At 39.7% G+C, this 26,814-nt stretch overlaps 1 protein-coding gene across 3 annotated transcripts in view; it reads left to right on the plus strand.

The window, feature by feature from the left end:
* Nucleotides 1-26,814, plus strand: part of siah1 (siah E3 ubiquitin protein ligase 1) — a 75,337-nt gene that overhangs the window by 23,719 nt on the left and 24,804 nt on the right. Inside the window, exons 2-3 of one of the 3 annotated variants that reach the window (XM_061722338.1) lie at nucleotides 8,927-9,049; nucleotides 21,268-21,324. In XM_061722338.1, coding sequence (XP_061578322.1) covers nucleotides 21,315-21,324 — 10 coding nt within the window. In that variant the 5' untranslated portion in view covers nucleotides 8,927-9,049; nucleotides 21,268-21,314. Of the gene's footprint in view, nucleotides 1-8,926; nucleotides 9,050-13,835; nucleotides 14,814-21,267; nucleotides 21,325-26,814 lie in introns of those variants that run through there. The other 2 variants (XM_061722337.1, XM_061722339.1) reach the window with 2 other exon arrangements.

Raw genomic sequence — 26,814 nt, forward strand, 5'->3', positions numbered from 1 at the left:
GGACCAGAATTATGCATGGAATGGTGAATAAACGTAAAACACAGAGCTACGTACGTCTCCCGTCTGGATCCTTACCGACTGCCGCGGCATCTCATGCGCATGATCCATTAATGCAGACAGCGCGGTGCCAGGAAAGCGGGTTGTGATTGGTTGTCGTGCACTTTGCTGCAGCATGTTTTCCACGTGATCGAGAAAGTATACCCACAGCTGATCACCGTGATCGAACTTGATTTGATCGCGATCACAAATCGAGATCGTATAATCGCCCAGCCCTACTGAAAAGTCAGTAAGCAACTTAATTTTGCACAGTACCTCACTGCCTCCTAGGGCTGGGTATCTATTAAAATGTCAAGAATTGATCCGATTCTTAAGATTCAGAATCGATTATCACCATTTGATTCGATTTGATCCGATATTGATGTGGATTAGTGTTATTAAAAATAATGTTTGCGCTGTTTCCTGAATTATATGACTGTAAAATAACTAGTGAAATAATTTCACAAATAATTATTGTGAAATAACTAAGAAATAAATAACTCAAATAGGCTTTTCAATATCCTTTCTTTTCCAATATCCTCTTAGCCTGTCTAATTTATTCTGTCACCACACACACATATTGCCATGAAGCATCAGGCATTTTTCACTTATGTCATGACAAACTGTATCCGATAACAGAAGAAACCAAACAAGCTATAATAAATATAAATAATATGAACTTCATTGAACTAATATAACATTTTGAAATTTAAGCTGAAATATCCAAAGCACTGAACACTGGTTTTGCACGGGTGGGCGTGTGTCTGAGTGTGTCCGTGTCCGTGTGTAAAGGCTGATTTATGGTTCCGCGTTACACCAACGCAGATTTACGCCGTAGGGTACGGGGCGACACGCACCGTACTGTACGCGTCGCCGCGTACCCTACGGCGTAGGCTCTGCGTTGGTGTAACGCGGAACCATAAATCAAACTTAACGTGTCTGGTGATTCAATGATCTGCAAGTTTTCCCAGCACACGGTAGGGCTGAACGATATACCGTTATCGTATCTATATCGAGATATGAACATTCAAGACATTAATAACGGAAAAGCAACGATATAAACGATATATTTCCGCTCGCCCTGCTTGTACAGCTCGAGCAGTCTCCATAAACATTACTTTTAAGATTGCCCTTGAACGCACCACTACGGCCAGCCAACCACAAAGCTTATTTCATGCTTGCTGTTGATCGACAGCTGAAGCCAACCAATGACAAACATAGGAGGGTGGGAGGGTGGGAGGGAGGGAGACGTGAGACGCACACAGGAGAGCGGAGAAGAGCGGAGAAATCCAAACGGAAGAAAGGAGACATGAGTGCGGCGGATAATGCGGCCGGTGGCAGAGCAGAATCTAATTTTGTGCCAAAACATAAATCATCCTCCATTATTTGGAGGTATTTTGGATTTAGAAAGGATGATGTCGACCAGAGCGAGGTGTTGTGCAAGTCGTGCTTGGTGAAAATTGCGACGTGTATTTCGCAGCCATCCGTTTTTTTTTTTTAAATTACAAAATAAAAATAGAGAAATAAACCAAAATAATCCGTTCCCCATCTTTTGTTTTGATAATAAAAAATTCATTGATGTGTTTGAAAATCGAAATTGGGAATTAAAACAGCGAGTGGAAAACTCTTTTCTCTATTTCCTATTCGTTGGAGGATACTGAAAAACAAGGATTGGACAAATGGGGGGATTGCACATGCGCAGTAAAAATTAAGAAAGTTGTTTCTGGTTCTTTTGTTGATCAAATTGAAAGTTAACATTTTTAGATATTTAATTGTTGAAACAGAAAATAAATCAAATATGAAACCTGGGAGTGAAACATGAGTTTAATCTGTAATCTGTCTTCACTCCGTCAGGAAACTGCAGTGATGTTGTGACAGTCCGTTCAGCTGCAGCGTCCAATCAATAACATGTACTGAACTCTAACTCTAACTGCATTGGTTATTTATCGTTAAAGCGGAGCTACAGTAAAATATTTTGATTATTATTTATTATTGAGTGACTTTATGTTAATGTTGATGACTGGCAGTGAGTTCTAATCAATAAAACTGCACTCTTGATTTCTGATGTTTTTATTTTTCTGAAAAATGCTTGGTTTTCACCGAACCGAAGTCATATCGTATTGATATCGAGATATCTGGCATGAATATCGAGATATGAAATTTTGTCCATATCGTTCAGCCCTAGCACACGGTTGACTGGACACGGAAGGATACGAGCGAGGATCACTTACAGAGTGAAAAGCATAAACGTCATAACACAAAAAGACTGATGATCATTTACTTTAACGGCGTCTGTAATAGGTGGAATAATTTTGTATTACAGTACGAGGCGCTCTCCTCACGTGGAGCGCGAGTGGGGTCCGTTTCTTAACGCAGCTGGCTGTCTGTGCGAGCGGACATTAACACCGGCTCAAACAGCAAGTAATTTCCAGCATTAACAGTGCTGCTCAGCCCGCTGTCTGTGTACGAAATAAACCGGTCGTTCTGTATTTTCTGAGCTGGTTTCTCAGGCGGCCGCTTCGACATGTTTGTTTTGTTCACGAGGACAGCGGGGGCGGGCGGGGCAGAGCTTGAACAATAGTGCAGTGACAACCGCGTAAACCATTATGTGTGTTGTAATAAAATATCGATATTAGCCGTCAGTATATCGATTATTTATTGAAACAGAGAGCACAACAATATATTGAAATATCGATTTTTTTCCCCACCCTTACTTTCTGGTTACTTTGACGGAGTATTAGGGTCACACTAAGGCAAAAAAAAAATTGGAAATTACGAGAATGAAGTCATAATAATATGAGAATAAAGTCGTAAAATTACGATAATAAAGTCATAATGTTGCGAGAATAAAGTCGTAATATTACGAGAATAAAGTAGTAATGTTGCGAGAATAAAGTCGTAATATTACGAGAATAAAGTCATAATAATATGAGAATAAAGTCGAAAAATTACGAGAATAAAGTAATAATGTTTCAAGAATAAAGTCGTAATATTATGAGAATAGAGTCATAATAATATGAGAATAAAGTCATAATATGAGAATAAAGTTGAAAAATTACGAAAATAAAGTAATGTTTCGAGAATAAAGTCGTAATATTATGAGAATAAAGTCATAATAATATGAGAATAAAGTCGAAAAATTACGAGAATAAAGTAGTAATGTTGCGAGAATAAAGTCGTAATATTACGAGAATAAAGTCATAATAATATGAGAATAAAGTCGAAAAATTACGAGAATAAAGTAATGTTTCAAGAATAAAGTCGTAATATTATGAAAATAAAGTCATAATAATATGAGAATAAAGTCATAATAATATGAGAATAAAGTTGAAAAATTACGAGAATAAAGTAATGTTTCGAGAATAAAGTCGTAATATTATGAGAATTAAGTCATAATAATATGAGAATAAAGTCGAAAAATTACGAGAATAAAGTAATGTTTCGAGAATAAAGTCGTATTATTATGAGAATAAAGTCTTAATGTTACGAGAATAAAGTCGTAATTTATGAGAACGCTTCCTGTTAAAGTTCTCATCAATTACGACTTTATTCTCGTAATATTAGGACTTTATTCTCGTAATATTAGGACTTTATTCTCATAATATTAGGACTTTATTCTCTCAACATTACGACTTTATTCTCTCAACATTACGACTTTATTCTCGCAACATAATGACTTTATTCTCGTAATTTCCCTTTTCTTTTGTCTTAGTTTGGCCCTAATACTCGTCTTAGGCCCCGTTTACACGGGCGTTTTCATGCGTTTTGGCCGTTCGTTTACACGAAAACGGAGGTCAAAGCCCCCAAAAACGATCATTTCTGAAAACTCCGGCCAAAGTGGAGATTTTCAAAAACTCTGTTTTCACGTTTGCGTCTAAACAGAGAAAACGGAGGAAAACGGAGAATTACGTCACATTATGCGACAGAAACGTCACCAGCAGCGTCATGAGTGCGACCTGTGTTTACAATTTGTTTGGCCACCGTCAATATTTTCTTTTATTTTACCTGTTTTTAAATTCTCTCAGACTCTCGTTCCGTCTTGGAAGTAAAGCCTGAATTATGGTCCCGCGTTAAATCGTCGCAGAGCCTACGGCGTAAGGAACGCGGCGATGCGCGCCGTACGGTGTGCGTCGCCGCGTACCTTACGCCGTAGGCTCTGCGTTGGTGTAACGCGGAACCATAAATCAGCCTTAACTGGAAGTTACACGTGTCATTTGTTGATGTTTTTTTCCAGGATTCTGATTGGCTGGCATGACGTTGTTAACAGCGTATTCATGTGGGTCCGTGTAAACGAGGATATTTTTGAAAACGTAGAGGGGAAAATATCCGTTTTTGTAAATACCCGGCTACGTGTAAACGTGGCCTTAGGTTCCAGTGTTCCTGTCCAGAAGCAGGAGTGATGCATTGTGTGCATGTGTGAGTCAAAGTCTTGGCCTACAGCTATTCCTGTTCAGTTTGATGTAGGAGGTGTGTCTTTTTTGTGTTAGAAACTGAGAAACACAAGTGAGTAACCAGCTTTGCAATGATGAGGTCATTCTTAGTTGTGTTACTAATGCTAAAGGGAATCCCAACCTCTCTGGTCTTTGGTGTGTGTGTCCGGCTGTGGATGTAAACGCATCACGCACCTCTTTGACTATCGGCTAAGATACGTAGTGAAGCCTTTTTGTGTGTGTTTAGTTGGGGATGGGCTTTCCTTCACCCTGATGTGCTCTTTGTGGCTTCTCCATGGTAACAAGCTGTTTTAGCTGCATTGTTTCTCCATTGTTTTTGCTCCACTAGAAAAGATGATCACTCCCTAAATACTGAGACAAAATGTTGGTGTGTTTTGTTTACCACCGAGGTTGAATTTGAAGCCTCTTCGGGTTGTTGCAAATAAACCCTAAGTGATCATTTTAACTGACTAAACAAAATGTCTCTAATGATACAACTCCTTTAGCCTTTCATGCTTAACGTTTCTTAATATTAGTCGAGGAATTTGGAGTAAGTTTAAAAAAAAAATTACCCTAGCCTCAATTAAGATTGACATAATGTTCTTGCTTCATCCTGTAGACAAAGTTGTTTAACAATCCGTAGATCAAAGATTTTTAATTGACTTAACATTTGTCTTAGCTTTCTTGTATTGACAGGGTTTTTTGATCTACAATAGCGATGAAAAAAGACTCAAGTGGAATTAGAAGAAATTCTATAATTGCTCTGGTCTTAAGCATATTCACTCTGTTGTCATAAAGTAAGTGAGACCAAATATAGTTAATCTAATGTGCTGACTAAATTAGCATATTTGTGTTTATTTATTTTTAAACCAAGATCAGCTGCTTGTATGCAGTTGGTACTGTGAGAGTAAATAGCAGGATTTGTGTTTGGAAGTGTGTTTGCTTCATTTACTATATCATCCCTCTTGCCTTGTTGCATCTTAATTAATGCCAGTGCTCTGATGTTCCGATGTTGCCACTTCAATAAGGCATCTGCTTTAGTAAAGGGTGTTTAAAATGTAAATGGCCTTTCTCCCCTCCCTCTGTCCTTCCATCCCTTTGTAAACCTTTGGCTGTAGGTGATGGAGTGTTTGGGTCACTGGTGATGAACTGGATGCTGGTCCAGATGGCTCATTGTTGCATCTCCAGATCTGCCCCTTTAATAATACACTTAATGCCTGGGCTGCTGTCACTGTCGCTGTTTTATACTTCACAGTTGACATGTGTGTCAGTTAGGGTGTTATATGTAATATGTTATATTAGGGCTTCAGCTATCGAATATTTTAGTAATCGAGTATTCTACTGAAAATCCCATCGACTAATCGAGTAATCGGATAAAACATATTTTTGTTTAGTTTAAGAGCAATTATAAATATACATAAGATGTTAATTGACATTACTAAGACTAAATTATATAATACAGTAGGGGTGGGCGATATGACCTAAAATTAATATCACGGTATTTTTCATCTTTTGAACGGTGACGGTATAATATCACGGTATTTTTTGGTACGTTTTGGGGGGAGTAGCCTGTCCTGTCCCTTTATGTGAATAAGGTTAATATTTTTATATATATTTTATTATATATATATATTATATTTATTTTTATTATATTATATTTAAAATATTTTGTAAACCTGTCTTAAAATGTAATACTGGACCTCGGTTGGGCTGGTTGGACAGCGGGTGGTGGAAAATTTCCCTTAATTTTAAATCCAAAACTTGACAGGTTTATGCCATGAGTATTCATATAGAGTAATCCCTTGTTTTTTGAGAGGGTTACGTTCCAAAAAGAACCCGTGATAAGTGATATTCACATAGTAGCAACCCTTTTTTTTTTTTTTTATAATTATTATACAAAGCTTCAAATTGCGGAGTTCAGCACCGCCTCGCACGTATTTCACTGCTGTTCTGAGCCGCTCCATCCCGACTCGCGCTGCAGCGTCTTTTTCTTCTAAAGCCCGCGGTACAGGTGTGTTTTTTCGAGAGAAGAACATGGTTATGGGTATTTTTTTGTCACTCCTTTTTTCTTCTGGGCAAAAAGATTCTTTTAAACCGACATTCATTAATTTTTTCTCCATCTTGAAGTGGGTGACTGGTATTCCAGCAGGTTGAAACAGCGCTCTGCGCTCCGCTGCCGTCAAAGACCCGCCCAGCTCTACTTCTGATTGGCTAGTGTTAGTTTGGTTGAGCGCCAGAGCTGCTTTCCTCTCATTCCATTGGTAGACGAATACGGTTGACTAAGACTTTTTTTTTTCTCTCAAACTTTTTTTTTTTTTTTTTTTAAGCAGTCAAACTCGCACGCCGAGAAAAAAAACTCCATACGCCGGGGATCCGGCACGGTGCCGGAATACTTTAAGCCCTGTCATTTCTTACTACTCTTGTCGTAAGGTGTAGCAGCAGTAAACGATGCCTGCAGTGAAAGCTGTGTACTCTTGGGACGTGCTCCGCTGGTGCTGCGGTCCCAGCGGGACCAGCTGCTGGTCCCACTTGCGCTCGTTTTGGCCCGGGTTGCCTCTTCATATTCACGGGCGTGCGTGTTTTTTAAGTGATGAAACAGGTTGCTTGTGTTTCCACCTCTTGCTGTCACAACACGGCAGCAAACCTTGCATATCACCGACGTTTTTAATGCCTTATTTAGGCGTATTATTTTATAATTGATTTATTACGGTATTGACGGTATTGCAAAATCCATGTCGTGGCGCAGTTTCACACCGGTGATGACTATGACACCGGTGTACCGCCCACCCCTATAATACAGTAGGTTCATGGTTGTGCATTTAAAAACCCTGAACTTACACCAGTCGACCAAATTCACTGCCTTCACTCAAAAAACTAAGGATCTTACCAAGAAATGTTCTTATTTCTAACCTAAAAATGCCATTACACCTGATAACACACATCACTTAAAAGGTTAGGTGTTTTTCCCACGTGTTTCAATTGAACTTTCATTTGTGTCAAGCACATTTTAAGTTCTAGTTAAGTTTTAAGTTAGAGTTCTGGCAGTTCTCAAAATAAAATTATGAGACCTGCTGTATTGGAGCACATTTTCTTAAGTCTAGTTAAAACTGTAGCGGGAACAGAGGTTTAGAGGAACCTATGTACTGGGTGAAGGCTGATTTATGGTTCCGCGTTACAACAACGCAGAGCCTACGTAGCCTACGGCGTAGGCTACGTAGGCAGCGCGTTGTGTCGCATTAAATGTAGTCCGGGCGTAATACCCTGCTTTGAGCTGGTGAAATTAAACAAAAAAAAAAAAAAAGAAATTAAACGATTCCTCGAGGAAGAGAAAATTCCTCGATCATTTTTTGTAATCGAATTACTCGAATTATTCGAGGAATCGTTTCAGCCCTATGTTATATATAATAATATATAATGTAAAATATATAATTGACTTCTATTGCCATCCTTTGCACTCACTGTTTTTTTGCAGACTCTGCATATAATAGATGATGTTTGCTCCTCGTCACTCTTTAAATCCAAACCAGTTCCAGATAACGGAGCTGGAGCCTCATTTAACAACGAGCTCCTCGCTCTCAGATCCGCCTTCCGCCATGTAAGGCTGATTTATGGCTCTGCGTTACACCAACGCAGAGCTACGGCGTAGGGTACGCGGTGACACGCACCGTACGTTGCGCGTCGCCGCGTACCCTACGCCATAGGCTCTGCGTCGATTTAACGCAGAACTGTAAATCAGCTTTACACAAAAACACGACGGGAATGTATCGTTTTTACCGCGAGATGACAAATTCTTACCGTGGGGAATTTTTTTGACGGTATATCATGAACGCTAAAATATCATTCCTAGTGTCAGTGTGGCATGTCTGTTTTACCAACATATTTCTGCTGGATAATTTATTTTATGTCTGGTCATAATGTGAGCAGGAGTTTGGCTGTTTGGCTGTTTGGCTTAAGGTTTTTCTCCCACTAGGGGAGTTTTTACCTGCCATTGTTTATGTAATAATTGCTTGGGAGTTTATGTTCTGGTCTCTGGAAAGATCATAGAGAAACTTCTGTTGTAATAGACGCTGTATAAATAAAATTGAATTGAATTGAAATATGATTGTGAGGAGAATCCATCTGTTCATTTCAGAAAAACCTGATGTTGTGGGTCCCTGTTGCAGATAAACATTCATTTTTACTGGCATTTTCAGAAAAAGTTGGACAATCAGGACATTTTTGCCTGTTCATTTTAGTTAAGTCATTATTTTTGCTCTGTTCATCTGTTGTCAATATGATGTAATCTTGCAGGTTCAGTGTATCCAGTGTGATGGTGTGTTGTATTATTTCTGGTATAAATAAAAATCTAAAATGCTTTTTTTTTTTTTAATGTGTGTGTTCAGGAAGATGTTATTTTAGACCAGATTATTTATTTTTTCCTTCCATAAATCTTATCAAATTGATCTCCTTCTGTCCTTCAGAGTTGCCCTGTGTGTTGATGTGACTCTCCTGCGCTGCCGTCCCTGACTGACTGGTGGACGTCAGAGTGAACGTTGGCCCAGACGGAGGGACTGAGCGTGAGCCGCCAGTGTTTGTGCACACAGGTAAACTCCATTTATCACATTTCCTTTCATCACTCAATTGTTATCCATTTTAGACTCCATGTGAGATGCTGCAGCTTGTAAAAGTGTCTTGTAAAATTGTACACTAAAGATATATTTTTGTGCAAGTTTGTACCCGTGTGAGTTTTGTGCATATGATATGAGTTTGTGTTTTGTCCCTGATCTGCTATTCTCTACTGAATGTGGACACATGTTCATCCATCCCTTCCTTTTTTGCACTTCAGACCTTGAAGGTGTTACTTGGTCTGACGTAAAGGTTTGCAGTTGCAACTCCTTTGAAAATGTGATCAAGATACAAGTGCACGTCGACGGGTCAAATGAACGCAGGATACGCGTGGCGGCCATGATGCGTACGCGGTCTGAACTGCAATCTGGGGCTTTAGGTTGCTATAATATTTATGGGAAAATCTTTCAGGGAGCTTTTCAGACCTGTTGGTTTTGTTCCGATTCACGGGCTAAATCCATACAGTTGTTTCGTTGTTCGTTTGTGGCGTTTGTTCACAAGGCAACCGTCTGTAGCGGTTCAAAGCTGTTAACAAATGCCATGAACCAACTGTTCTCTCATTGGTCAGAAATGAACGTGGAAGGAGTTTCCTCTTCCGTACCCCGGGAAAAACACCAACTATGGAGCATCGTAGGCGAGTGTGGCGAGTTTGTTTCTGTGGTTAATCGGTTGCTGTGTGGATTATTTTCTCACTGCAAACAAACCGCTCCAGGTCTGGAATTAAAACGAGCCGAGACCACCTCTCTTAGGAGATCTCGGCTTGCATACCGCATCCGAGCACGACTGCTGTGTTCACATGTACCAAACCAACTGATCTTTAGTGGGAAACGCTCCCTGTTTCGGAACAACTGCTCCAAACGGGACAGGTGTGAAAGTCTGGGTCTATAGATGTCGATGTACTACTACTTCTTTTAGTCATTGCATGTACCATATATTTCACTTTAGCTGAATCCCAAACTCCACCCTAAACCCTCAAGCCCTGAGCCCTCACTCAGTACCTTCACATGCAGCGATTCAACCTGGTTGCAGATCGGTTTGAGACATCTGACAGACTTTTAAACTGCATGTGAACACCTTAAGCTGGTCAAGTCAACCTGGTCAAGCCGGATTCATCAACCCGCTTGGAGCACCTAGATAAGCCAGTCGCAAGCCAGTCGCAACCAGCTTGTTAATGCCATGTGTACGGGGACATAGATATTACAGTCTGCGCATGCTCGAGAATTTCCCCCGGGTGGGGTTTTCCCCCGGGGGGGTGAAAGGAGACGACGCGACGCGTGCTCAGTAGTAGCACCCTGGGGTGTCGTCTGACTGCTTCAGGGGTGTCGTCAAAATATTTCCTATTCTGACATTTCATATATAAATACTGTATTTTCGCGACCATACGGGCGCCGTGTGGAAAGGCATAGCCTCAGTCTTGTGTCATTTCTGTATTTAAAACACACATGGCGCACCGACCGAAAAGGCACACACACAAGAACACACACACAAGCACACAAGCGTGCGTATTTAAAAATACAGCGGGAGCAAAACTTTGTTTGATTGTAGGCTACTTTATTTCAGTTTTTACATTAATCAAACCCATCGAAGTCTCATCCTCTGTTTCTGCATTAAAGAGCTCCGCTAAATCAGCTGTGCCAGTCCGAAATTCCTCCTGTCAGAGTCACGTTCCGTGCCGTGCGGCGCCTCGGAAATGCACGCTTTTGCAAAAGCTCGCAAAATAATCCCAGCAAACAGGTTAGCCCACGCATCAACAATCCATCTGCAAACTGTGGCATAACTTGGCCGGCACTGCCTTCCACTCCTGGAGAAACTCTTCTCCCTCTCAGTCATCCGTCGCTCACACGCCGCTGCAGCCTTAAGTCTGATTTATGGTTCTGCGTTAACCAACGCAGGATTACGCCGTAGGTTATGCGGCGACGCACACGTACGGTGCGCTTTGCCGCGTACGTTACGGCGTAGGCTCTGCGTCGATTTAACGCGGAAACATAAATCAGGCTTCATCAGGTGTCTTTCTTTTAAAAGTCACCATAGTTTCTGTCCATCAGCGTGGCAACTAAGCACAACAGTGAACGATGACTTCTACTCTGGTGCAGTTAACGTGTTCAAGTTATTGCTACAAAATAAACGGGACATATGCATACAGTCAGAGCAGTGCGGTTTTTAATTATATTTTACTCTGGGGTGTCGTGAGATTTTATTCACTTTTGAAAGGTGTCATGACTGAAAAAAGGTTGAGATAGGCTGTTTTAGACAGATTATTAATAGGAAAGCAGTTAGAATGCACTTTTTCCTTTCCTTGTTGTTAAGCGGAGGTCAACCGGAAGTGGCTCTTTGTTGAAATGGTTACCTTTGGTACAGCGCCACCTAGTGTCACGGAGTCAGCCATGCTCTGGTTACAGTGGTTTATTCAATCTGATTCAGTATGATCTCAGAACAGCATGTGTAATCAGACAAGTGATCCAATCTTCTGCATGTCATTATCTGATCAGATCTGCAACCAGGTTGAATCGCTGCATGTGTACGTACTGACTGACTTTCAGTGACGTCAGCGTCACGTGATCAAGTGTGCAAGGGTGTGAGGGCTCCAAATGGTAGAAATAGGAATGGGACAGCACTTAGCAGAAACCGGAAACAGGGCAGATCAAAATGTTACGTACCGGTATTATAAGTTTGGGAATGATCATCCGGATGTTTGAAAACAAAGTGGTAGCCTATATAAAGGAGCATAAAATTCAACAAAGAACACAATTTAAACATGCGCACAGTACAATATGTATTTCCTTGTTAATGTAGTGTATTTCTTTCAATCTACCCATACCAGCGCATCCAGTATGCCAGGCTCAATCGCCGAGTAATTTCATTTTTGTAAGAGCGTGTAAATTGATGGTAACCTGAGCTAAATATTTCAGTTATATTATTACTATTTACTGCAACGTTTTTCTTCAACTTGCTCAAATTGTTTAAATTTTGTGGTCATAGATAAATGAATAACCAAATTACTGCCTGACTTGTTTGTGTTGGATCTAAAACTATCTTGCTAGTATTTACATGTATGCATTTTTGTTAACAAAGGAAATCTTAATTCAAACACTGTACTCAGATTAAAGAAAAGCAAGTCTTGTTTATTCAACACCAGCAGGTCAACTGAGGATTTGTCTAATATAAAATGAAAACAAAAGAAATTGAACCTCAAATTATGAATGAAAAAATGATGAAGAAAACAACATTTTGTCCTCCATCTTCCCACAAATGTCAATTCACTTAGATAACTGGTCATCCCTCTTCCTTTCCCTCTCCTCCTCCTTTTCATCCAGCTCCCTCAGCCTCTTTTCCTGTCTTTAGTCTTGAAGAAAGTCCAAAACGTCATTTGTCCTTTTTTTGGTTTTCTTCCCTCCGTTTGAATGAATGAATGAATGAATGAATGAATGAATGAGTGAATTAAAAACTTTATTTCGAACATGCTCACAAAGAAAAGAAAAATGAAATATATATATATATATATATATATATATAAAGAACGATAGTTAAATAATATGTTTGTTGGTCGTTCCCTGTTTGTAAAGGAAATAATAGGGCCGTTGAAAAATCATCACGGGACAACAGTTTCTGAATTTAAATCACCAGTGCTATGTATTTATATTTACAGGTGAACTTCTTTCGTCTCGCAGTCGCACATGGTTCCTTTTCCTTCGCCCCTGTTTTGTTTACATTCTCCCTGGTAACCTCCTTTTATGTCACAACGCAATGAACTGTGGGTAATTCCCTTTCCCAAAGTGTGCGGGGATGCTGACTTACGGGAAGGGGGCAGTAAGGGCTCAAAATGTCTGCCGGGAGCCCTTGCGCACTTAACGACTTTAGGAATGGGACAGCCCTAAGCCCTTACGCAAGGTGCGGGAGCGCGCACGTAAGTCGTCTGTGAGGGTGCGGATTGGGATTCAGCCTTTGACCTTCTGTGTTTAACCGCCTCTTATGGTGATTTACATCTGTGTTTAGGATCTGTCTGTGAAAGACTAAATAATAGAAACGTTATTTTTGTAATGCATCATGTGGATGTCCTCTTTCTTTGTGCAGGAAACTAGTTATTATGTCTGTCGGTTTCTGACTCATTGTGATTCACAAAGAAGGAGCTCAGACCTGCCGTTCCTTGAATGCTCCTCGAAAGTAAGAAGTGCCTGAACCAGGAATAAGCACGACCGTACCAAGGTTTTAACATATTTTATTACAAAGAGTGAGTATATCTAATCTAGATTAGGCCAAAATAACTTTTCCAGAAAAAACTACAGGAAATGAGCAGGATGGAATTTTATTTAAACGAAGAAAAAAAGCAAAAAGCCTGAGAAAGTGGGGTCTGATGTTGGTGAGGTCAGCTGCTGTTGCAGCCTGCAGCTAGACGGGGGTGAAACCTGAGACTGAGCAGGAGGAGGAAAAGAGGGGAGGGCCCTCCAGCAGAAAGAGGGAAAATATGTAGGCTATAAGCAGACAAAATCGAGGCAAGAAAGTTTCAAAGCACCAAGAGGAAAGTGAGAGAGATGCCCAAACAAGGAAGTGTAGAGAAATGTGTAAAAGTCCATCAAGCAGAAGTGGATTGATGATGTGAGTGTGTTGAAGGAGAAGGAGATGGGTGTTTGGGTAAAGAGTTGTAAAGGCTGGAGTGGAGTGAGCACGCTCTCTCTGGACTGACATTGCCGGCTCAGTATAGCTCTGTTCTCTCACTCAAACACACCCAGCAGCAGTGACACCCACCACACTCCCCAGGACAAAGAGAACATTGCTGGAATAAAAGAACAGTGGAGGAACAAGTAGAGGGAGAGAGACGTTTCACTTTAGATTTCCCCGTTTTTTTTCTTTTTTTTGCCTCCCTTTTCCTCGCGGGACGCCAAGAGAGCAGGGCTTTGTTTTCACATCTCCAAAGGATTATTCTCATTGTAACTCCTTTACACCGTCTGGGATCTATTTTTCCTTTATATCAGCCTCTTCTCTTTCCACGAGGATTACGCTTCTTAATTGCAACCTTTTGCAAATTTGGAAATAGTTTTTTTTCATACCTGTTAAACACTGAAGTGGTGGAGTGAAAATACAGCACCGGGAGAAACGGCTGGGAAACTCGCAAAAGGGATCAAATGGATGTAATGACTTGGCTAAACTGCCCCGCGTTTCCTTCCGTCCTTAGCAGCAAATCCTAGAAGTTGTAAGTTTCTTACAGCTAGTGGTGTTTTCCGAATTTTTGCTGCAATTGAAAACAATTCTATCGTCATCTAACCTACAGGGGGTTCTGTTTTTAGTTTGGCAGTCACCTCTGCCTGATATATTTAATGGAAGTTTGCTGCAGTTGTTTTTGTACAATCCCCTCATAAACTGTTATTTTTTCCCCCTGCTGTGAAGGATCTTTTTCCTCTCGTGTTGAAGCAGCAGCCCTCATTCTTTCACTGAAGCTCATCCAGGATCCTCACAAGCTCACACTTCCTAAATGGGGGAGCTGGATGAAGAAATATGATCCTGTATTTTGTGGAATGTTTTGAGCAGCAGCAGCAGCAGCAGTGTGTGGTTTCCATGGAGAAGAGCAGAGAAATGTTGCACGGAGGGGCTGCGTAAATGCTCTACCTCTATGTCTGTGGTCCAAGTGAAATCCAAGCCAGCGACTGTAGCTCTGCCAGCTCCGCCCTGGAACTCCTTGTTCAGGCTGTTCTCGTGTGGAGTCACAAGGAATGAACCAGTGACCAAAGGTGAACCAGCTCCAAAATGGTGATAACATTTCACTGTTTTCTGAAAGAAAGGAAGAAAAAGTCTTCACTTTTTCCCGGCTTGGTGTGTTTCAGCACCTTTCCTATAGGCTGCAGCCACAGTGTAAAACATGTTTATTTCCTGTTCTCGGTGTAGCTGCTGCCGTCGTTGCTGGTCCTGGTGATGAATTGATACTTTGTGTGCAGGGAGCCTTGCAGGCAGAAAGTGTTGAATGGTTAGTGTGTGGGTCAGTACAGATGCTGCTTTAAGCAAGAGTCCCCTCATTGTGTGTGTGTGTGTGTGTGTGTGTGTGTGTGTGTGTGTGTGTGTGTGTGTGTGTGTGTGTGTGTGTGTGTGTGTGTGTGTGTGTGTGTGTGTGTGTGTGTGTGTGTGTGTGTGTGTGTGTGTGTGTGTGTGTGTGTGTGTGTGTGTGTGTGTGTGTGTGTGTGTGTGTGTGTGTGTGTGTGTGTGTGTGTGTGTGAGTGAGTGACGGGGCATGCTGCTTTCTTGGGAAGCATTGGAGGGAGGAGTTTGCTTTCTGTGTTTTTTACTGATTTGTTCAAATATCAAAAGATGTCACCCAGTCAATCGTGTGTGTGAGTGAGAACAGTGTAGCGTGTGTGTGACGGGGATGAGTGGGCCAAGAGAGCACAGAATGACACGTTTGTGGAGTAGCCCTTGTTTTCTGCATCCACCTCCACTCTTGTTCTCATCACTTTCCCTTGTGCTCATAGCCCTCTTTCATTATCCTCATTTCTTACTAAGCGTTTCCCTCTGATGTTTGCTTCTGTCCCTTCATAACTACTAGATTTTCTTATCTATTCATGTTTTTCTCTGTTTAATTCAATTCAATTCAAAACAACTTTATTAATCCCTTGAAGGGCAATTTGATTTGGCAGCTCGCGCCCAAACACACACATAACAAACACATAACACATCCAATAGAACACAGAGAGAAAGTTGGCAGCTGTGTGCAAACATCTGCAATTTGTTGCATTAAAAAAGTGCCTGATACCAATAAATTAATTAAAAAACAGTCTATACAAACACTGTATACACATTCCTAGAAGGTACACAGTACCTAAATACACATTCCAAACAAATTCATAAGGTTAAATTTAAATATTTAATTTGATATCTAATTAATAGCCGAACAGCAGAGGGGATAAAAGACTTGGAAAAGCGATTACCCTTACACACAGGTTGGGCATAACGACGTCCTGAAGGAGCAGTGAAAATTATTTTCCTAAGACGTGCCCAGAAGTTCCAGAATACTGAGTCTTCCTCAAAACCTGTTGTTCCCATAGGGAGCCAAGGTCTCTCTGCTTAAGTCCAATAATCTTGGAACAGATTTTCACCACACTTTTAAGACTGTTTCTGTCCCTGAGTGACAGGTTGTTGAACCAACAAATAAAAGAATAAGTTAAAAGGCTTTCAATAAAGGACTGATAAAAACGACAGAGAATCACTGGACTCACAGAAAGAGAATTCAGCATACGCAGGAGATGAATCCTCTGCTGTCCACGTTTGACCAGTGCTCCAGTGTTAAAATCAAATTTAAGCTGGTTGTTTAACACATTCACTGCCATTGACGCCGATTGGCGTCAATGGTAGAGGGGGGGGGGGGGGGTGGAGGAATGGCGAGACAACAGAGAGACGACACAGAGAAATACCGGCAGCTTCTTTTTTTTCTTCTTTTTTTTGGTCCAAACCTTGTGTTTTCGCTGAAACCACCCTATGTTTTACTGCTGATATCTAAAGAACAGAAAATGATAAACACAAACTTTTTTTCCCTGATGTTCACGAGAGTCTAAAGTTTCTTGACGTAGTTTCAATGTTTATGTACTCCTAAAACTCAATATTGTGTGGGTCTTTGAAATCAGCCAAAATGCCAAAAAACTCTGGCAGTATGGAGCTCTCTGCTCTGAAAATGGCTGGCATGAGTTAAATCAGAAGAAAACACATGTAGACACAATCCAAATGTCAGTCTCACTTGTCTTTAGGGATGGGAATCGAGAACCGTTTCTTGTTGAGAACCAGTTCCCGGTGTTTCGATTCTTTGGAATCGTTTGCCTTTTTTGCAAACGATTCCCTTATCGATTCCAGTGGGCGTGAATGACGTCATCAAGCAGGTTGCGCAACGTGCGCATTCGCGCCCAGCAGGAAAACACGGGGACAAAGCAGCATAAACGCTCGAAAGTTTGGCTACATTTTACCAAAAAGGATGACAACAGGGCGACAATACTTGCAATGTGGACATTTCAACAAAGGGGGGAAACTGTTAGGGCTCGGCCGGCTGTAGGAGTCAGCCGGCGTGGTAGATCCTGACACAGATGCAGCATCAGCTCATCTATGGAGAAGTTATAGAACAGATACCGCTAGCTTCTACTTCCATCAAGGCAGGGAAGAGTAGGACTATGGTTGCCACCTTTCAGAAATAGAAATAAGCAGTACTGGAGATGAGGGGGGGATGGCATCCCCCCTGAAATAAAAACGGTCCAAATCATCCCCCCTGAAATAAAAACGGTCCAAATCATCCCCCCCTGAAATAAAAACGGTCCAAATCATCCCCCCTGAAATAAAAACGGTCCAAATCATCCCCACTGAAATAAAAACGGTCCAAATCATCCCCCCTGAAATAAAAACGGTCCAAATCATCCCCCCTGAAATAAAAACGGTCCAAATCATCCCCCCTGAAATAAAAACGGTCCAAATCATCCCCCCTGAAATAAAAACGGTCCAAATCATCCCCCCTGAAATAAAAACGGTCCAAATCATCCCCCCACTGAAATAAAAACGGTCCAAATCATCCCCCCACTGAAATAAAAACGGTCCAAATCATCCCCACTGAAATAAAAACGGTCCAAATCATCCCCACTGAAATAAAAACGGTCCAAATCATCCCCCCTGAAATAAAAACGGTCCAAATCATCCCCCCTGAAATAAAAACGGTCCAAATCATCCCCACTGAAATAAAAACGGTCCAAATCATCCCCCCACTGAAATAAAAACGGTCCAAATCATCCCCCCACTGAAATAAAAACGGTCCAAATCATCCCCCCACTGAAATAAAAACGGTCCAAATCATCCCCCCTGAAATAAAAACGGTCCAAATCATCCCCCCTGAAATAAAAACGGTCCAAATCATCCCCCCTGAAATAAAAACGGTCCAAATCATCCCCACTGAAATAAAAACCGTCCAAATCATCCCCCCACTGAAATAAAAACGGTCCAAATCATCCCCCCACTGAAATAAAAACGGTCCAAATCATCCCCCCCTGAAATAAAAACGGTCCAAATCCTCCCCCCTGTAAAACTGACATCCCTCCTTTCCATCCCTTATGTCATTTCATCAATGAATGTGGTTTTACTACTATTTCAACATTTAGAGTCATCACCAGGAAAATAACACCAGAAAAAATGTCAAAATAACTTATTTGACAATTTTCACCTGTTTCAAGTCAATTTTCACTTGAAATAAGTAGAAAAATCTGCCAATGGGACAAGATTTATCTTATTACTACAAGCAAAATAATCTTGTTCCACTGGCAGATTTTTCTACTTATTTCAAGTGAAAATCCACTTGAAACAGGTGAAAATTGTTGTTTTTTTCCAGTGATGAGTCTTGTTTTAAGTGTAATGAGATTTTTTTTACTAAAATGAGACATTTTTAACTAGAAATAAGACAAATATTCTTGTTAAGATTGTGAGTTTTTGCAGTGATCCATGTTACTTATCCTGTGAAGGACAGAGTCATATTGATAAGTTCAGAAAAGTGTTTTTTATTGTTGTGTTTTGATGTATTTGATGTAAGCCCAGTGGATATTTAAAGCTTACAGAAGGCTGCATTTAACTGCTGCTATGTCATTCCTGCAGTATTTCTGCAGGTGTTTTGGTCACTGCTATTATTTGTTATATATTATTTGTAATCAGCACAAATTATCTGTCCCCATATGATAAAATCCACCATCCCCCCTGATTTTATTTTTTACAACTTGAGTACTGGAAATAAGGGACGCCCCCCGATTTCAGCAGCGCAGGCGCAAAAGAAAAGGGACATCCCTACAACTTCTAAAATGCACAGAAATGTATTTATTTTATATGAAAAAACAAAACGCTTTGATTTAAAGTTTAAAGTGCTTTAATAGCATTGAACTTGACTGTACAGACAGACAACCATACTAGCAACTGAAATATCCTCCTATGATATGTACAGTATGTCCACATCAGCCAAGATGTAGAATATAACCTACAGGTGAAGAATATGGTGTAAAAGTTAATTTATTTCAATAATTCAACTAGAATATGGTGTAAAAGTTAATTTATTTCAATAATTCAACTAGAATATGGTGTAAAAGTTAATTTATTTCAATAATTCAACTTAAAAGGCGAAACTACTACATTACATAGTCTCATTATAGACAAAGATATGTTAAACATTTATTTGTTATAATTTTGATGATTGAATTGTTTATTGATTTCTTAAAATATTCTAATTTTTTACTTGGGGTTTTCATAAACTGTGAGTCATAATCATCAACATTCTAACAAATAAAGGCTTGACATATCTCACTTTGAATGTAGTGGGAAATAATATATTTATTTCACCTTTTGGAAAGATCCTAGTTCATCCATAGTAAATTCAAAACTAGAGACCAGAACATAAACCCCCGAACAATTATTACATAAACACTGGCAGGTAAAACCACCCTAGTGGGAGAAAAACCTTAAGCCAAACAGTGGCAAGAAAAACTCCCCTAGAGTAGTTTACAGTCTAAATCTAAGACATAATTGTAAAAACTCAGTGTAAACTGAAAAGTTGACTCACTATCCAGGTTATAGTGGATACAAAGAAACTTTTCAGACCAACTCTGGTGGATTTTATTTTTCTATATGGATGGATAACTGACTCTGAGTCCAACCTGTATAAAGGTAGAAATATAGATGTAGAAATATTCCAACCAAGATCCAGACGACTGCGTTGGGATCAAAAACAACTTAAAAGCAGTGACGGTTTGTTAGTAGTTTACACATATTGAAGTGTTGGAAAACTTAACCCGTCATGTAATGTTACAGTTTACACTGTTTAAGTAATGAGACCTTCACTTTAATTCTTCTTTAACTAGTCTTTGATCAGTATAATACTACTGGGATGCTACACTGTTTGTATATGACCTTACCATAAACTGTTACATGAAAAATAAAGTTTATTCTTAAAATTCAAAGCTTTTATGCATTAGGTCATAATATTCAATTCAACCAAATTTGATTTATATAGCATCTATTACAACAGAAGTTGTCTCTAGGATCTTTCCAGAGACCAGAACATGAACCCCCGAGCAATTATTACATAAACAATGGCAGGTAAAAACTCCCCTAGTGGGAGAAAAGCCTTAAGCCAAATATGAGATAAGACTGCAGTATCTTTAAATAATGTTCTGTATGAATGAGAATGCAGTTATATTGGATGTTGTTCAATTTTTTTGTATGTCAACCCAGTCAACTATTTTTATTTGTTTTTATAATTGAAAATGGTTAATTTACTATAGAAGAGCTTTCTCCAAACCCACAAACCACCAGAACATTTATTTATTTATGTATTGCATTTAGGCTTTGGTTTTTGGTTAAATGCAGTATGATACAGTGTAATATGTGATATTTTGGGCCACTTTAAAGACCTGGCGATGTTTATTTTCTGCATGTTATGACACTTAATGAAAGGAAGATATCGGTCACTCACAGCTTCTTTAGGTTTACAGCGGTTACGATGGACAGGAAGAGATTATCACTGACTCCAGAATGTCCTAAAACAAAGCACATTTACACCCAGTCTCAAGATATATATATATATATATATATATATATATATATATATATATATATATATATATATATATATATATATATATATATATGTATGTTTATATTAAATGACTTCTGAGATTTTTATCAGGTTTATTGATGCAACCTGAGATTATTTAGCAATGAATTGATATCCAATTAAACTTTCTTTATGTCCGCTCTTCAGAATTTTATGATCCCGACTGAGGTTAAATCATGAATTCAAGAGATGCAGCTTTATTATGTAATGACATATAAATGTTCAGGCGTAGCCAGACTGCATTAGAAATCAACAATTCTACAAGTCTCCTGCTGATGCTGATTACAGTAGCAGAACACATGTGGACTAAATGCTGAGTAAAACTTGTCTAGTCCACTTAGATGATGGGCAGACCCCTCCTTGATTGTTCCAGCCCGTTGGATCAATATACCTAATATACCTGCTTTCAAAACCTGATTGTCATGAGAATCAGATCCAGCTTGGATGCCTGACTGAAGATACGATGCTGTAGTGAAGCCAGTAATGTGATTTCATTACTGAAGTTATTCTAGTATTCTACTGTTTGGAGGTGATAAGTTGATGGAATTCTAAATGGGAGTTAATGCCTGTTTACCTTTGTCTTCTTCTTTCCAGAGGTCCTAACATTTCAAGAGCAGACTAAAGCCTTACTTGGAAATCTTATGGACGAAGGTGCGTATTTGCTTCTGCATTTTTTCAGATGTATTGTTTTTGATTTGATTTTTTTCATTTTTCTACATGTAAAAGACAACAATTAAAAGAGAAGATAAGAAAACAAAACAAAGCAAACACAAAAAACAAACAAAACAACAAAACAAAGAATTTCATACTTTAACACTTATATATCTTAATTACATGTGCAAAAAGTAGTCAGTGTGCTGCTTGAATAACAGTATAGATTTATTGTCCTTTAAACATTACTCAGTACACAGCTGTTAATGTCTAAACAGCTGGCAACAAAAGTGAGTACACCCCATAGTGAACATGTCCTAATTGTGCCCAATGATGTTGTTTTCCCGCCCTGGTGTCATGTGACTCGTTAGTGTTACAAGGATTCAGGTGTAAATGATAAGCAGGGCTGTTAAATTTGATGTTTTGGGAACAATTCTCTCTGAATGCTGGACAACATGGCACCTCATGGCAAGGAACTCTCTGAGCGGCTGAAAAGAAGGATTATTGCGCTTCACAAAGATGGCCTTGGCTATAAGAAGATTGCCAACACCATGAAAATGAGTTGCAGCACAGTGCCAGACAGAAGCCTCTTCTGAAACCGATGCATAAGAAAGACCGCAAACAGTTCGCTGAAGACAATGAATCCAAGAACATGAGTTACTGGAACCATGTCCTGTGGTCTGATGCGACCAAAATAAACTTGTTTGGGTCAGATGGTGTCCTGCGTGTGTGGCGGCACCCTGGTGAGGAGTACCAAGACAAATGTGTTTTGCCTACAGTCAAGCATGGTGGTGGCAGCATCATGGTCTGGGGCTGCATGAGTGCTGCCGGCACTGGGGAGCTGCATTTCATTGAGGGACACATGATCCAATATATACTGTGACATCCTGCAGCAGAGCATGATCCCCTCTCTTCGGGAACTGGGCCGTAGGGCAGTTTCCCAACATGATAATGACCCTAAACACACCTCCAAGATGACAACGGCCTTGCTGAAGAAGCTGAAGGTTAAGGTGATGGACTGGCCAAGTATGTCTCCAGACCTAAACCCAATTGAGCACATGTGGGGCATCCTCAAGAGGAAGGTGGAGGAGTGCAAGGTGTCCAACATCTGTATGCTCCGTGATGTCGTCATGGAGGAGTGGAAGAAGATTCCAGAAGCAACCTGTGCAGCTCTGGTGAATCCCATGCCCAGGAGGGTTAAAGCAGTGCTAGATAGCAATGGTGGTCACACAAAATATTGACACTTTGGGCACAATTAAGACATGTTCACTATGGGGTGTACTCACTTTTGTTGCCGGCTGTTTAGACATTAACAGCTGTGTACTGAATGATTTTCAATGGACAATACATCTATACTGTTATTCAAGCAGCACACTGACTACTTTAAGTTATATCAAAGTTTCATTTAGATAGTGTTATCTCCTGAAAGGATATGACAGAATATTTGCAAAAATCTAAAGGGTGTACTCACTTTTGAGATATACTGTATACACATACATAAGCACACATACATATATACGCTGCTTCCACATGACTGTTGTGTTCTGCTGACGCCGCCCCCCCCCCACCTCTGGTCATCCCGCTGCTGCTTCCACCTGCCTGCTGTGTGCTGCTGACGTCCCTGACTCCCCCAGTCTGGCCTTTGGCAGGAGGGTCCCCCCTTATGATCCTGGTCCTGCTTAAGGTTTCTTCCCTCCTAAAGGGGAGTTTTTCCTTACCACTGTTTGGCTTAAGGCTTTTCTCCCACTATGGGAGTTTTTACCTGCCATTGTTTATATAATAATTGCTCGGGGGTTTATGTTTATGTTCATGTTCTGGATCTCTGGAAAGCATCTAGAGACAACATCTGTTGTATCAGACGCTATATAAATAAAATTGAATTGAATATATATATATATATATATATATATATATATATACATACATACATACATACATACATACATACATACATACATACAGTGCCGCCGCAAGGGGTGTGCGAACCGTGCAACCGCACGGGGCCTCGCGCTATGGGCTTTTTTTTTTTTTTTTTTTCCTTCTTTCCCTTATAAATATCAACAGTCACGTTCCATTACAGACCTAAATGTGTACTAGTCTGTGCATATCAATAAATATATGTGCAATTGTTGTGTCTGTTGTTCAATACAACTGAAAGACCAAGCGCAGACACAAGCTGCTCTGATCCAGACGGGTGGAGTGTGGAAACTGTATGGGCAGAAATATGTGCCACTAGAAACTGAATTTGAATAATTTATATTTGAATTTGAATTGTTCAACTTGAATAATTTCATCGAAAAACTGAATCTGAATCACATAATTTGAATATGTATTGTTTAATTTGAATCATTGCATTGAAAAACTGAATCTACATTCAGTTCTCACAATTCAAAGCCAGACATCCGGGTCTTCCGCAGGAACAGCAATCGAGTGCAGATACAAAGAACTTTTTTTCACGTAGCCTACTATAACCTCTATTTTCTTTCAACGATATAAACGACCAATGGGAGCTAGATATTTCGAAACCTATTGTGTTTTCTCCATTCTGTGTAAAAAGTGTAGATTTGTGTAGATGCCGTTTTGTAGAAAAATTTCTGCTGAGGAGTGTGCGACCAAAACATTAATTATTACTTTATTTGCTGGATATGGGATTTGGCCAAGAAAGTCAGAGAAAACTCAGGGATGTTCCCCTTGCACTGAGGGTGGAACTCAATAGTATCATACTGTATGTGCTGTGTATTGGCAGTAATATTTTGATTCAATACATGTCATATTACATGGGGTCCTGATTCAATGAGCTGTGATGCTTTAAACATCAATATATATATATATATATATATATATATATATATATATATATATATATATATATATATATATTTACAGCTCATAGGGCTGAGCAAAATATCACTATTACACCAATATTGTGATATGAAAATAGATATTGGCTGTGATGGATATCTTAATGTGATATAGTGTTGTCTTTTCCTGGATTTAAATACTGTATCATAGTAAAGGAATGCAATTTTCTGAACTTAGCAAACTGTTTTCGCTGAAAATTTCCTCAATCAGTTCAGTCATTGTAGCTTCTGTGGCTGACTCAACCTTAAAAAGCAGAGGTGTCAAGTAACAAAGTACAAATACTCCGTTACCTTACTTAAGTAGAAATTTTGGTTATCTATACTTCACTTTATCTGTACTTTTTACTCCTTACATTTTAAAAACAGCCTCGTTACTCTATTTCATTTAGGCCCTTTAAAAAAAAAACTATCCAGTTAAATTGCTCCATCCGGATAGAGTGAATTTGGTTGTGGTTGTTTCAGATGTTCTTGTCCAGTTTTGTTCTTACATCCGTTCCCTCAGATTCCTGCAACTAAACTTGGATGTACATTCCAATAAAGGTTAGGATAAATGATAACGTGCCTTGGAAGTTTGACTTTTTGCACCATTACAATACTTATAGGCAACTAGTCATCATATCTCCTGCTCTCTGAAACACATGTTAATGCTCAATAGTACACATATATGCTTCTTTAATATATTTGCATTATACTAAGATGCATTCATTTTCAATGGCTTTTGTCCTTAATGGCTTTTTCCCCCCTTACATTACTTTTACTTTTATACTTTAAGTAGTTTTGAAACCAGTACCTTTATACTTTTACTTGAGTAAAAAACTTGAGATGATACTTCAACAGGAGTATTTTTAAGCTCTACTTCTACCTGAGTAATGAATGTGAATACTTTTGACACCTCTGTTAAAAAGACACACACACAGAGAAAAAAACACTGCTTTAATAAGATATTTAAACATGGGATTTCTGATAAACAGTTATTATTAATGTGAATATGATGACAAAGGAGGTAGAGCCAAAAATAGATCAGCGAAAACAGTTGCGGTGCGACCTGGATGCTCCTCACCCCCTCTGTCCCCCTCTCCTCCCTGCGCGCACTCGTCACGTGTGAAGGCTTATTTATGGTTCTGCGTTACACCAACCGTACCGCGTGCGTCGCTGCGTAACCTAAGCCGTAGGCTACACCGTACCCTACGGCGTAGGTCTGCGTCGATTTAACGCTGAACCATAATTCAGGCTTCACCCGTTACCGCAAATCTTCACACACTTTTTACACAGAATGGAGAAAACACAATAGGTTTCGAAATATCTAACTCCCATTGGTCGTTTATATCGTTGAAAGAAAATAGAGGTTATAGTAGGCTACGTGAAAAGGAGTTCTATGTATCTGCACTTGATTGCTGTTCCTGCGGAAGACCCGGTTGTCTGGCACAGTGAAAATGAAATTGAATTGCAAGAACTGAATTTGAATTGTGAGAACTGAATGTAGATTCAGATTTTCAATGCAATGATTCAAATTAAACAATACATATTCAAATTATGTGATTCAGATTCAGTTTTTTGATTAAATTATTCAAGTTGAGCAATTCAAATTCAGTTTCTAGTGGCACATATTTCTGCCCATAAAACTGTCACACAATGTCGAGAGAACGAGACAGATTCAGGAAATTTCCATCAGGGGATGAAAAAAGAAAAAAACTAAAGAAAATGGAAGAGTTTAATGCCTCTCTGAAAGGCTCGCAAGCCCCCCCCCCCCCCCCCCCGTCCATTGCACACAGGGCCTCGCAAATCTCCCAGGCGGCTCTGAGTGTATGTATATGTGTGTGTGTATGTATGTATGTATGTATGTATGTATGTATGTATGTGTGTGTATATATATATATATATATATATATATATATATATATATATATATATATATACATACACATACATACATACATACATACATACATGCAAATTGTTGTTTGCAAAAGTGTGTTTGAAACTATTTACATCTCTATTTTGTATTTTTATGTGTCAACTATGCATCTAGTCTTTGATATGTGTTTTACTTTTAAACATGTACCTTTTTTTTTTTTTTTTTTTCCATGTACCGTAGTTTGAGATGCTTTTCCATAAGCAATATGAACCTTTCTTTCGAAGCAGTTTTTTCTTTGGTCTATGACTCCTCCTGAATAAAACCTCATATATGCTGGCGACGTATGTGGAGGGGGATAAAGATCTGTCTGATCACCAGATGTCTGCTCAACTTAAACGTGCTGCGGTGGCTGCTTCTTCCTTCATTCACCTCCCGGTTGCAGAGCAGGATTTGCCCCCTCAGTCTGGCTGACTAAGGGCCAATCCCAATTCTCCTTCACTCGCCCTTCTTTTCTCCACTCGCACTTCTTTTCTTCCCTAAGCCCTAAAAAAGAAGGGGGAGATTTTAGGGCACTTGAAATCTAGGGCACTTGGCCCAGGTGCCTGTCCCAATTCTCCCCCTACCCCTCGTTTCCATCCCTACCCTGATCAGGAAGCTGAGAGCCAAAAGCTGTTTTAATTTCAGCTGTAGCTCTGTTAATATGGCACTTATATTCCATATAAAAAAATGTGCACAGAAATATTTACAAAAAAAAAAAGTTTGCAGTGTATGTGC

The sequence above is a fragment of the Cololabis saira genome, chromosome 5, assembly GCF_033807715.1.
Source record: "Cololabis saira isolate AMF1-May2022 chromosome 5, fColSai1.1, whole genome shotgun sequence".
Classification (NCBI taxonomy): domain Eukaryota; kingdom Metazoa; phylum Chordata; class Actinopteri; order Beloniformes; family Belonidae; genus Cololabis; species Cololabis saira.